The sequence below is a fragment of the Globicephala melas genome, chromosome 15 (assembly GCF_963455315.2).
Source record: "Globicephala melas chromosome 15, mGloMel1.2, whole genome shotgun sequence".
NCBI lineage: Eukaryota > Metazoa > Chordata > Mammalia > Artiodactyla > Delphinidae > Globicephala > Globicephala melas.
This window is the reverse complement of record NC_083328.1, coordinates 1,194,519-1,206,605: the sequence shown is the minus strand read 5'-3', so window position 1 is coordinate 1,206,605 and position 12,087 is coordinate 1,194,519. Positions and strand designations below refer to the sequence as shown.

Genomic DNA, 12,087 nt, shown 5'->3' with positions numbered 1-12,087 from the left:
CGTCTGCCTGCGTCCCCGTCCGCTTCTCATCCTCGGAACGCGTGTCCCCCCTTGTGCACCGCTGGCCCCCCTCCCTCTCATGGTCTTTGCAGGAGGGAGAGGAGGAGGGACACGTGCTCGTGGATAAACACGTGTGTGTCGGGGGCAGGGGCTTGCTCGTGCTTAAACTCCCTCAGGGTCGTCTTCTGGGGTGGGGTGGAGAGTTTGTGGAGAAGCGGCGCCTTCCACACCGCAGGCTTCTTGAGATGCCTGGGGACACGGTCAGGTCATGGCCAGAGGACCTGGTCCTCCCTGCCGAGCTCGTAGCTGCGGGAGGAGGCGGACGTCGAGCCAAGCGTGTCTTAAAATGCTCTGCTGTGCTACGATGACCGCCAAGGTGGGGCCCACTGGGAACAAGGTGGGAGGCCACACCCCTCCAGGGGCGATGGATGGGGGTTAGGGCCCAGGTGGGAGAGGCCACCCAGGCGCCCGCCGAGGCCCTGAGGCGAGAGCAGGGCGGCGCCTTTGGGGTGCAGCAGCCAGTGCGGGTGGACGTGGAGGGGCAGAGGCCAGGGGCCACGGTGGGGCTGTTAGGCCACAGCTTCCCTTAGGAGCTCAGAGTCCTGTCCAGATGACTTGGGCCTCACGCAGGACAGGCTGGCCCTGGATCCTGGGCAGAGGAGTGTGAGCCCCGAGAACAGAGTGGCTGGCCTGGGCCGAGGCCCCTCAGAGCTCGGTGGCCGCGGCAGGAGGCCTCGGGCCTGGAGTCTGGCGACCCCGGGTTCCCATCCCAGCTCTACGCTCTCCCACGCCAGCTGCCTTCCCCACGGGGGGCTGGGCCTGCTGCAGCGGCGGGAGGGCGGGGGGCGGTACTTGCTGTACTGTCAGAAACCTCTGGACTCGGACGTGGGTCAGGCCAGCCCGCCAGCAGGGAGCCACGGCCTTGAGGGGTCCCAGAACGGAGGCGCTTGGAGCAGGCGGTGCTGCTGGAGGTCTGTCTGTCCACGGGCCACAGGAGCAGGATGGGCTGGCCAGACTGGCACAGGCCGCCCCGTGGGCACGGCTCAGGCCCCCTGGCAAGGGAGGACTCGGATGAGAGGACCGCTGGGCCTGCCCCTGAGAGCCTCGCCCACCTTTCAGAGCATCTCTGCGGCCGTCTTGTCTGCATGTGCATCTCAGCCCCTCCCGGGACAAAGCGGGTGTAGTGGGCAGTGCTGGCTGTTGGCTTCGATCCCCTCTGAAGGGTCTCCATCCCAGAGTGTGGGCCAGCGAGCCGGAGTCTGACCGAGCGCAGGGGGAGCTGCTGCCGGGGCTGGGCCACCCTCGGGACCTGAGAGCGAGAGCAGAGACCTTTTCGCCGCTGCCGCCTCCGCGCCCTGCCCTCAGCCTGCAAACTCATAAGAAGGAAATTGAATGGCTGAGAGGCAGGTGCACTTTCAGTAAAACAGAGCCACAGCCGGGCTCTGCAGAGGCCTGGCGTGGCCGGCTGCCCAGCTGGCTGCCTGCCCCTCGCTGGCTGTGCCCAAGCCCTCGGGTAAACCTATCTCCAGATTCGGGGCCGGGACCTGGATCTCCGGAGCCGCGAGCCCGTGAACGCGTCTTCCTCCTGGCAGCTCTGCTTTCGGGTGAGGCGCTCTCTCTTACGTAACGGAGTGCAGTTTAGTTTTGAGCTTTCACAGCTGCCTCCTGCAATTCCAGGAGGGTTGGGGTTGATGACGAGGCGGCGTGGGGGTCAGAGCCATGCCAGGGCCTCTCGGACGCGGCTGGAGGAGGCCAGGGGCCTGGACCAGAGAGCGGACGGCACTGCCCCTTGACCTCCGATCTGTCCCCGCCTCCACCACCTCCCTCCTCCCTCCCCAGGGACTTGCAGAGAGCCCCGAGAGGGGCCTGGGAGGGAGAGGGGCCTGTGGGCAGGGGTTGGGGGGGAGGAGGTTCGGCTCAGAGGAGAGACAGCCAGCGGGCTGGAGGACAAGATTCAAAGGGCAGGAGAGGCAAGACAGGGCCCGGCCGAGACTGGGCCGGTCACGGGGGCCTCAGGAACATCTCAGTGCAGACCGGCTACCTGGGCTGGCGGGGAGAGGAGGGGAGGGGCCCCTGGCTGGGCCCAGGCGTGAGGCCGTTGGGCCCGAGTGTCTGGTGACCCCGTCCCCGGCACAGCCGAGCGGGCTGGGACGTGCACACGGCGGTGAGGTCTGGGGTGGGTGGCCCCGGAGCTCAGCGGAGCCCTGGCAGCCACTTGTCTGCGGCGCCGGCTCTGTCTGCCCGCGTGTGGCCCTGCCAGGTCAGGTCCAAGGCTGGCCGCCAGCCCTCGATGTGACAGTTGTGACTGTGCCTGCCGGTGGGCACAGATTGGGGTCACTGCAGGCTCCGGAAGCCTCTGGCCTCTGGGACCGCAGAGGAGCGTCTTGGGGGTGCCCTGCGCAGGACCCCGTCCCACCAGGGGAAGCCTCAGCTCGCTCTGGGAGAGGCTGAATCAGAGCAATGCCGCTTCCAAAGATGAAGTCCTGTCTTTTCTTATTTAATCCAAACCATTTTGTGAGTCACTCATTCACATGTATGTAAGCGACTGAGCTACGAGGATCGCAGGAGGGCAAGACGCTGACTGTGCCCCAAGTCAGAGTGGCGCTCGTGGTCCCTTCCCTGGACTTGCCTCTGGGCGGGCTTTGCTAGAAGCAGCACCCCTCCTGCCCCACGTGGACCAGGCCACCGGGGCCAGATGCCCTCGGCCTCTGGCAGCCCCTGTGACCTGGAGGAAGCCCCCCGCAAGCCCCACATTCTGGCCCCGCCTCGTGGGCTGTGAGGGCCACGCTGTGCCGGCACGCGGCAGATGCGCAGAGCATGGTCCCCGAGCGCGGCAGGGGGCATGTCTCCCCCGAGCGGGGAGGCCCCGTAGGAGTCTGTGAGCTGCGGAACAGACGGCCTTTTATGCCTGAGGGCAGAGGGGACGCTCCCTTCTCCAAGATCGGGCTGCATTTATGACCAAACTTTAATTTTTCCCATTGGGCCCCTGAGAGGTACTCAAGGCAGCGCCGTCTGACACGGGGACACGTCACCGCACGCGCTCGGTCAGTGAGTTTTTCCTCCTGCTGACGCGTCCATCCTAGGTGGTCTGGCTGAGAGACAAGGGAAGAACGTGGGGTCAGAGCTGCCCGTTACCCTTTTGATCTCATAGTCTGATTACTCGATCGATCAAAGGCTCCACGCCCACGTCCCCAACGGAGAGGCCCTCAGCTCCGGAACGAGAGTGTCCGCAGGGCCGCTGGGCCGGGTGATGGATGGGGGCAGTCCGGGCAGGGCAGGCGGCAGGCAGCCGGCCAGCCAGAAACACAGGTGCCGTGAAGAGGCTGCAGGGCACAGTGCTAGCGTCAGAGCTGGGGGGCGGCCGATACCAGGCTGCCCACAGAGCTGCAGGCTGTGGAGACAGGACCTGGGATGTGTGTGCAAAACCCTGGCACGTTACAGAGTGTGTGAGAGGTTAGGGTGGTAATGTTGTCGGGAGTTTGGTCCTGGGGGCAGACAGCCCTACCTCCGCCGTGGATCGGCGGCCAAGCCGCCAGTCGCTTGTGTCCATGCTTGTGAGGCGGGAGAGACCCTGCACCCGCCTCGCAGCCACGTGGCGGCAGCAGAGCGTGTTGGGGCCTGTCGGGTAGCCGAACAGCCCCCCGCCCCGATCCTCAGCCTCCGGCCCTGTGGCGTCCAGCTTGGTTGTCTAGAACGGGGCGGGGGGGTCTCTCTTTCCTGGAACGCAGGCTCCCTGCAGGTGACCCTGACTGCATCTGCTCGTCTTAAACCAGCACGAGACACGCTGGGTCCTGCGGGTCAGCGTGAGGAGGGAGGACGGTTGTCCCCACCACAGGGCGGGAAGGGCAGGACTCACACCAGGCTGACGGCTCGAGGCCTGGGCTTTTCCACACCCCCTGGGCGGCTCCAGATGGGACCACCAGGAAGCACCTGGCCTCGGAGGCAACTCGTGTGCGCTGAGTGGAGCCGCCTCGCTAATTCACGGGGGAATGAATCAGGGTTTAATTACTGGGAAGGCACCTTGGGTGGAGGATTTGTGGGAATTGCTACGTGCCTTCCCGATGGCTTCACACAGCTGGTTTCTCCCCGCGCGGCTGTACACCTGGCAGGGGCAGCAAACGGGCCTGAGGGTCTCTGTCCTGAGCCACCCAGTTAGAACAGGGCTGGGGCGTAAAGGATGGTGGGCCCAGGGGTGCCCTCGCAGACCCCACCACCCAGGGAGCCTGTCTTCTCCCAGCGGTCTGGGCTCTGGGCAGGCAGCGTGGTCCACATCTCAGATGACCTCTGCTCTCTCAGCCCCCCGCCCCGCCGCCTCTCAGCTGGCTTGGACACCCAGCCCTGGCAGGGCTTCGGCTGCAGACGGGGAAGCGTTTGTCGGCTCGTCTGGTTGGTGCGGGCAGACCCGGGGCTGCAGTCTCGGATGAGGGTCCCCATCTGTGCCCCTGCCTGGAGGAGAGGGGTGAGCCCGGGCTGCTTCCCGGCTCGTCCTCCCCGTCAGGAGCCGCCTGCGGCTTCCTCGCCCCTCAGCCGGCGCCCTCTGCCCTTCTGCGTCTGTCCTTCCGACACTGGCTGGGGAGCTGACTGCCTCTCTCGTCCCCCTCAGAGCTGAAGAAGCAGGTGGAGAGCGCGGAGCTGAAGAACCAGAGGCTGAAGGAGGTCTTCCAGACCAAGATCCAGGAGTTCCGGAAGGTGTGCTACACGCTGACGGGCTACCAGGTGGACATCACCACAGAGAACCAGTACCGGCTGACCTCCATGTACGCCGAGCACAAGACCGACTGCCTCATCTTCAAGGTAGGAGGCGCTGCACACAGCCGTGCGCACAGGACGCCGACGTCCCCCCAACGGGCAGCCAGCCTCCCCGAGCTTGGCACCGCAGCCCTGACCCCCGCAGGAAGCGTCCGCCCCCAGGCCCCTCACGGCCCTCCTCCTCGGCGTTGGCCCCGTCCCTTGGGGGCAGCAGGGCGGGGGCTCCAGCGTCAGCAGTGCCCGCGGGAGGGCTGAGTAACGGGGTGAAAGTCAGGATCGGGCCAGGGAGGTGCCCCTGGTGCTGCCAGGCGTGCAGCCGGACGGCGGCGGACAGGCCGAGGGAGAAGAGCTGCCAGACCTGTGCCACTCCCGCGGCCAAGGGCCGTCAGGCTGGGGGGTCCCTGCTGGCGGGAACTCTCAGCAGATCACTGGCATCTCTACTTGCTGGTCCCCGAGGGCACTGAGTCCCAGACGGGAAGCACCTTGCCCACAGCTGCTGCCTGCCCACCGGCTCAGGGCAGGTGCAGAGGGTGAGCTGAGGACGGGGAGCAGCCGGAGAGAAGGTCCACAGCGCAGACCGGCTGCGCCGTGCAGGGTGCCCGCGGCCCGCAGGGGAGGGGAGGTGCGCTGAGCCGCCTCGGCCTACGGCAGCTGTGACCCCCTTGGCCAGCTCACTGGACTCTGGGGGACTCAGGGCCCTTCCCACCCTGGCCCCGGGGCTCAGAAGGGCTTCCCAGGAGAGCCGAGCCTCCGTGGAAGGGTCTTGGGTGAGCTGGCGGGAGCAGAGGCCGGCCCCGCGCTGCCTCCCAGCTCTGCCACCTGAGGCTGGCGCACAGGTTCCCGCGGCCGCGGACCGGGCTGGGGAAGGATCTCAGGTCACGGCGGTTGACTTTATTTTCCCAAAGGTGATTTTCCAGGCAGGAGGAGGGTTGAAGGCAGAGTTAGAAATAGCTGCGTTGTTGCAGGTGAGGGCCCTCAGGTGTGTGCCGGGGTGATGGAGGGCTTGGGCTCAGCCCCCGGGCTCTGCTCGGGGAGCTGCGGCCCGGCCCCTGCTGCCGCGTGGGTGGGAGCTGCCTGCCGGTGCCGTTCCATTCAAGGGAAGGCAGGAGCTCAGCTCCAGCTTCTTCCCGCAGGGCCCGGCCCCCTTCCTACCTGCTCCCCCGAGGAGTGGGGCTGGAGCCTTCAGAGCGTTCCTGGAAGGATTGTCCCGCGTGCGCTGGCAGCCAGGATGCCTGTTGAGCTGAGCAGGTGGTTGGGAGCTCCCAGAAGCTCCACGTGTGGGCAGGCCGTGTTCACGGCCTTGCTTCTCCTCCCTGCCGTCCTGTCTGCTGTGGTTCACGGGAATTTTCCTCCCCTCCCCTCTAAAGCCCCGGGGACGGAGAGCGCCCCATGGCCAGAAGGAGGAGACTGACCGTAAGAACGGCCACAGGGCACAGCTCTGAGCCTGCGGTGCCCGGCGGGCAGTCGGGTTTGCCGGCCGCCCCTCTCCTCCCTGCCTGGCCTTCGTCGGGGCCCGGCCTAACCCAGGGCCTTGCAGGATTGGACTCGGGCGACAGGCAAGATGCCGGACACAGATTCTAGAACGTGTCACACCGAGCTCGTGGCCGGCGTGGCCACTGTGCTTGTCTTAACTGCTGAGCCGGAGCTTCCAAATCTATAAACCGGGGATGCAGTGACATCCTCCTGCGGGGGCACACAGAAACCCGTAACGCTGTGAATGCACGGTGTGGCCGGGCCACCACCCGGCTCCTCGCCAGTCCTAGATTTACTCGCCCCAGTCTCCCGAGGCCCGAGCCTGGCTCGGCTCCCGCCGCAGTGAGGGCTGCGGGCACGGAGGCCGGGCTTCGGTATCCCCGTCGGGGAATGGGCACATGCCTTCCCCACGGGGCTGGTCCTGTGGGTCGTGGCCCCGGCGAGGTCTGGCTCGTGTGAGGGCGCCGGTGCCCCTGGGGCCCTGCTGTGCCTTACGCTGACCTGCGGCTCTGAGCACTGTCCGGGCCCTGCCGACCGCTGGTGTTCAGGGACGGGCACTTTCTCCGCTCACTGCCCAGAGCCGTAACCGGTGCAGACGTGGCACTGAGTCAGGAGGTCCCCAAGGCTGGAGCTCCTTCCCATGGGCACCGTCACCCAGAGTCAGGGCCGTGAGTCCAGAGAGGCCCAGGCGGGGCCCTGCTCTCTGGGACACCGACGGGACCGGGGCCCAGGGACCTGGGTGGGAGGTGACCCCTGCCCCGTGTGCGTGCACCCACCCGTGTGGAGGGGAGGCGGGGAGAGGAGCTGGGTCCCTGGGCCCTCCACGAGGGGGCGTGCCTTTGTTAGAAGTAATGAACCAGTGCTTGTGTGTTATGACCGTAGAGTCCGTGGTTCACCTCACGTGTCGTACGGTTCTGTGGCTTTTGACAAATGCGACTGTCAATGTCCCACGGAACACTTGCACGCCCTGAACACCCCAGCTCCGTGGTCGCTCGCTGTCTCCGTGGTTTTGCCTTTTCCAGAACGTGGAGGCACACAGTCTGTGGCCTGCTCAGCCCGGCTTCCTTACTTAGTGATTCGCACTTGAGGCGCCTCCAGGGTCTTCTCTTGACTCGACGACTGACTTCGTTTTCACTGAGTAATCTTCCACTGTCTGCGTGGACCACAGTTCATCTGTACCTCGCCTGCTGAAGGACACCTTGGTCGTTTCCAGGTGTTTCTGCGTGGACCGCAGTTCATCTGTACCTCGCCTGCTGAAAGACACCTTGGTCGTTTCCAGGTGTTATTAGCAGTTACGGGTATAGCTGCTACAAACAGCTTTAGAAACTTTTCCGGCCACTTAAACACGCAAGCTCGTTCTTAGCTCGCAGGCGGTGCAGAAGCAGGCCGGGAGCTGGATGCGGCCCGCCGCCTGGGCGTTCCCGCCCCGGACACGCTGCTTCTCCACTCAGTGCCCCTTCCCTCCGACCCTTACAGCCCAGCTTGGGCGCGGCCTCCCAGAGAAGCAGAAGCCGCCCTGGGTCCCTTCGTCCTCCCAGCCTGGCCCCGATGAGAGCCCATCCTCGGGGCCAGGCCACTCCCAACACCTGCCAGGGAGCTGGTCTAGTTCGGGGCCTGGCCCCGGGTCCGGATTGGGCGGCAGGTTCACGAGGGGATTGGGCGGTGGTTCACGAGGGCCCAGGAGCAGGGCGCAGGGTGAGCGTGAGGCCGGAGAGCTGCCCCGGTGGCCCCTCGCCACATTCTGCTGTGGGCCATCCTGGGCGGTGCGTCTGCTCCTCCGTGCGGCCGCCTCAGGGCCTGGCCCTCAGCCCCCTCCGCATCTGGTGTGGCCCAGGACTGGCAGTGGTCAGTGTCTGCTGCATGGAGATGACTTTTGGGGCATGGCTGTGAGGACGCCCCGTCAGGTCGTGGGACGGCGCTGGACTCTGGGCCAGAGCCACGGAGCTGTGGCACCTTCACGTGGCTTCGTCCGTGTGCCGCCAGGGCGTGTGGACATGTGTGTAGGGGACCCGGCGCTCAGACACGTGCACCTTCCCCATCTGCCTCTGTCCGGTTGTGCCCGGGTCAGTGCACCTCCTGGGGGGCCCCACGGGCACCTGCTCCTGAGAAATCAAAATGCAGGTTTGGGGGAGCGCCGAGGGGTGGAGTCCCCAAGCGGCTTTCCAAGGCTGCGAAGTACAGGTGGTAGGGAGGCGGCTGGGAGGGTCCCAACCCCCCAGGAGCCGGGCAGCCGCCAGGCCATGTGTCAGCCCCACCCATCTCGCACCCAGAGCTTTCCCCTCACGGCCAGACCGGCAGGGATCCTGATCCCGCCGTCTGGGATCTTTGCCTGCCCCCGGGGCCCCGCGAGGTGCTGGCCTGAGGCGGAGGGGACTGGGGCCCACACAGACCCGAGGCCCTGCCCCTGAACATCCTCCAGCACATCCCTGCTTGCTGGGCCCTGAGGATGGGCAGAGCCGGCTCCGTCCCAAAGTCGTCCAGTTGTCAGGGGACAGAGGCTCAGGCTGAGGCCCCCCGTGGCCCTGCTGCCCGCCCTGGAAGGGGCCAGGTGTGCAGGCTCCCTTGAGCGTCCCCGCCTCCCCTTATTCAGGCGGGCCTTGCCGGGGGCAAGTGGACACAGGCCACCTCTGCTGCCTCTGGACGTGGGCGTGAGCCTCCAGCCGCCTGCGCCTTCCTTTTGAAGCGGTTGGGAAGGAGCAGAGTGCGTGTTTGCGGGCCTGCCCTCACCACGCAGGGAGCAGACCCCTTCCGCCATCCTGGCTTACGGGGCCCCGCACCCCGTGGGCCCTGCCCTGGCACCGGGCACTGGGACAAAGCCGGGCCCTCAGCGTCCTGCCTGCTGGACACGGGCCACCAGCCTCCTGAGCTCCCGGGACAGGGCGGGAGGGCCGAGAGGGGCAGCTCCATGGAGGTGACATCAGGAGGAAGGGAAACTGGGGGGCGGCGGAGGCGACGGGCCTCCCAGGTGTCTTCGGCCCTGACCCGTGCCTCCCTGGAGAGGGTCGCCCGGTCCCCGGGGGCAGGGCGGGAGAACGGACCAGGCAGAAGCTGGAGCCGTGGGACTGGCGACCACGCGGCCTGGCCCAGGTGCCCGGCGCAGGGCTGGGGCCGGAGCAGGTCAGCGGGAAGGGCGCCTCAGAGCTGCCGTGGCGACAGCTCTTGCCTAGAGGTGGGAGGTCGCAGGGGCTCAGAGGAGCAGGGACGCCTCACGGCCCCCGGGCTCCCCTCGGCAGGTGCTGACCTGGACCCCGCCCCCCACGCCAGGCCTCTGGACACCGTCGCGGCCGCGCGTCACTGGGGCTCCTCCTTGTCCAGGGACACCTGGCCTCCGCCCAGTGCTCACAGCCGCAGGCTGGGACTTGGAGGCTGGCGTTATGCTGCACGGCAGAGAGTTGGGACAGCGGCTCACCGGGGTGAGCTGAGAGCAGAGGGCCTGTGATGGGGCACCGTGGCCCCGGCCTCTCAGTGGCTGAGCAGGCCGACCAGCCGGGTCCGGGCGGCGAGCAGGTGGCAGGCAGCCCCTCGTGGAGCTGGCTCAGGGACAGGCCCCTGGGACCGGTTCCCTGGCAGGTGGCTTCCTGGAGACTTCATCCACAGGCTGGGGCCTTCGTATCGGGAGAGGGGCTGGTCCGAAGCCGGGACCCCACCTCGCTGAGGCTGGGCAGGGAGGTCCTTCCCCCTCTCCGTTCTGCCGTCTGTCCCAAGACCCGGGCGTGGAGTGCGTGGTTTGACGGAGGTCAGGCACCGGGAGCAGTGACTGATGCAGTGACCCCCCCACCCACCATCTGTGCACGAGCGCCGAGATGACCCCGGGAAGGAGGTGGGAGGAGGCTGGCTCCGCAGGCACTGGTGTCCCCACAAGGACTTCGGCCCCAGCGGCTCAGACCTGTTGGACCCCAAGCCGGCAGGGGGCCTGGCCCTGGCCACTCCGACCCCCGGGCCACTCCCTGGGGTGCTCTAGGATCTGGTGGCATCTTGTAACTGAATACGGTTCACCTGTGATGGGGCCAAGGCGCAGGCAGGTGAGATGCAGGTGTGGGTGACCTCCGGGCCACCCGGGGCTGGGTGCTGGCTGGGCTCCCAGCCCCACGCTGCCCCTGGTGGGCGCCGAGGCAGAGGCTTGGGTCTGGGGGCGGGTGGGCTCCAGCCAGCAGGCAGGCGAGCGGGACAGGTGGCCCTCCCGTGCCCAGCGGCTGCTGGCAGGTCTGCTCGCTGAGCAGAGCCGTGTCCCTCAGCTCTCCCCCCGGCCCACCAGCCCCACCCCAGGGTGGAGACGGCCAGCAGAGTCAAGCCAACCCTGGGCTTAAATCCCAGCAGCGCCTCGGCCGAGGGCCCTGGTCTCCCCGGAGGTGCCCGTGAGGGGCCAGGCTTGCAGTGCCGGTGGCCAGCGGCCCCGGGCCAGCTCCTGGGCCGGGAGGTGGCGGGTGTTTGGCTGTAGCCCTGCCCGCGTCAGGCCTGGGGTGCGGTCTCGCCCAGCCTCCCCACCCTCCGTGGTTCACCTCCGTGTTCAGAGAACAATCAGGTCTCCAGGTGCCCAGACTACCTGGTCTCCCCGTCACCTTGTGGACGAGGAGGCAGACCTCCTGGGAGGGCCGTGGCCCCGGTCACCCCACGCCGAGCGTCCAGGAGCTCGAGTTGGAGTGTCTGTTCCGAGTTGGCTGAGGGACAGGGAAAGCGGGGTTTGCTTCGTCTTCTTTTGTCTTCGAAGCGGAAGCGCTGGCCGTCGGGGCCCTCGGCCGCTGCCTTGTCATCCGCGCGTAGACCCGACCTGACTGTGACCCGGGTCGTGCAGGGGCCCTTCCCACCCAGCTCAGCCCGGGGGCCGGCCTGGGTGCCGTCCCCTCCTGGGCTGCAGTGAGCAGGCGCAGTCAGCCTCCAGGCCCCCGGCCGCTGAGGAGCTGGATGGCGGCCCCCAGGCTCAGAAAGCCCTGGGGCTCCCTGGGAGGAGGGCCGATAGCCCGCTGGTCTTGATGTGGTTTTCCCGCTGCCCACGCGGCGTGGCTCATGGACCAAACCTCTGCTCCGACCTGGGGCCCGTCACGGGCCGCTTAGGAACCGCGTCCCCTTCGACAGGCCTGGTAGGAGGGCGCAGGGCCTTGAGGCGGCCCAGCTCTGGTCTCTGCGCCGCCGGCCAGTGCCGCTGTGTGGTCAGCCAGGGCCTGGCTCAGAGAGGACGGCGAGCGGCCCCGCCAGGAAGTGGGGGGCTGAGAGCTTGCGCCGGGGGGCCGGCCGGGCAGACGCTGTCCTTTCTCCTTGGCTTTCTCCCCTGCCAGGCGGTCGGGACCGTTCACGGGCTCCTGTCTGAAGGAGCCGACTTGTGGGGCCTCCAGGCTCCTGCTGTGACAATGAGCTCCAAGTAGACTCTGTAATTTGAACTTGCCTGTCTTGGCTCCGCTGAATTTCAAGTGCGTTGCTCAGAACGCGTGCTGACTTGCGAGCCTCGCGGATCTGGCTGGGCAGGCGTTGCAGTGTCTCAGGAGGGGCACACAGTGTGCTCTGGCCACGGCCCATCTGCCCGGACACACCTGCCTCCTGGGAGGAGGGTGAGAGCCAGGGCTCGACCTTATCCGGGGGGCCCCCCAGCAGAGCTGCCGCTGCCCGTGTTTGCCGGGCCCTTCTGTGGATGGGGGTGGGCTTGTGGGGGGGCCTGGAGTTAGGTTTGGGAGCTGTGGGGGTCCCAGGGCACGGCCCTCAGCACAGGGCAAGGAGAGGCTGGCAACGTCGGGATGAAAGTTGACAAAGACGGATAAAGAACTGGCCGACGGGCTTCCCTGGTGGCGCAGTGGTTAAGAATCCACCTGCCAATGCAGGAGACACGGGTTCCAGCCCTGGTCCAGGAAGATCCCACATGCCACGGAACAACTA

General features: G+C 67.2%; 1 protein-coding gene across 2 annotated transcripts in view; it reads left to right on the top strand.

Moving 5' to 3' along the window:
• MAD1L1 (mitotic arrest deficient 1 like 1) overlaps nt 1-12,087 on the top strand; it is a 319,426-nt gene that overhangs the window by 280,111 nt on the left and 27,228 nt on the right. For both annotated transcript variants that reach the window (XM_030849542.3, XM_060285821.1), the window contains one exon: nt 4,604-4,794. In XM_030849542.3, the coding sequence (XP_030705402.1) occupies nt 4,604-4,794 (191 nt within the window). The remainder of the gene's footprint in view (nt 1-4,603; nt 4,795-12,087) is intronic.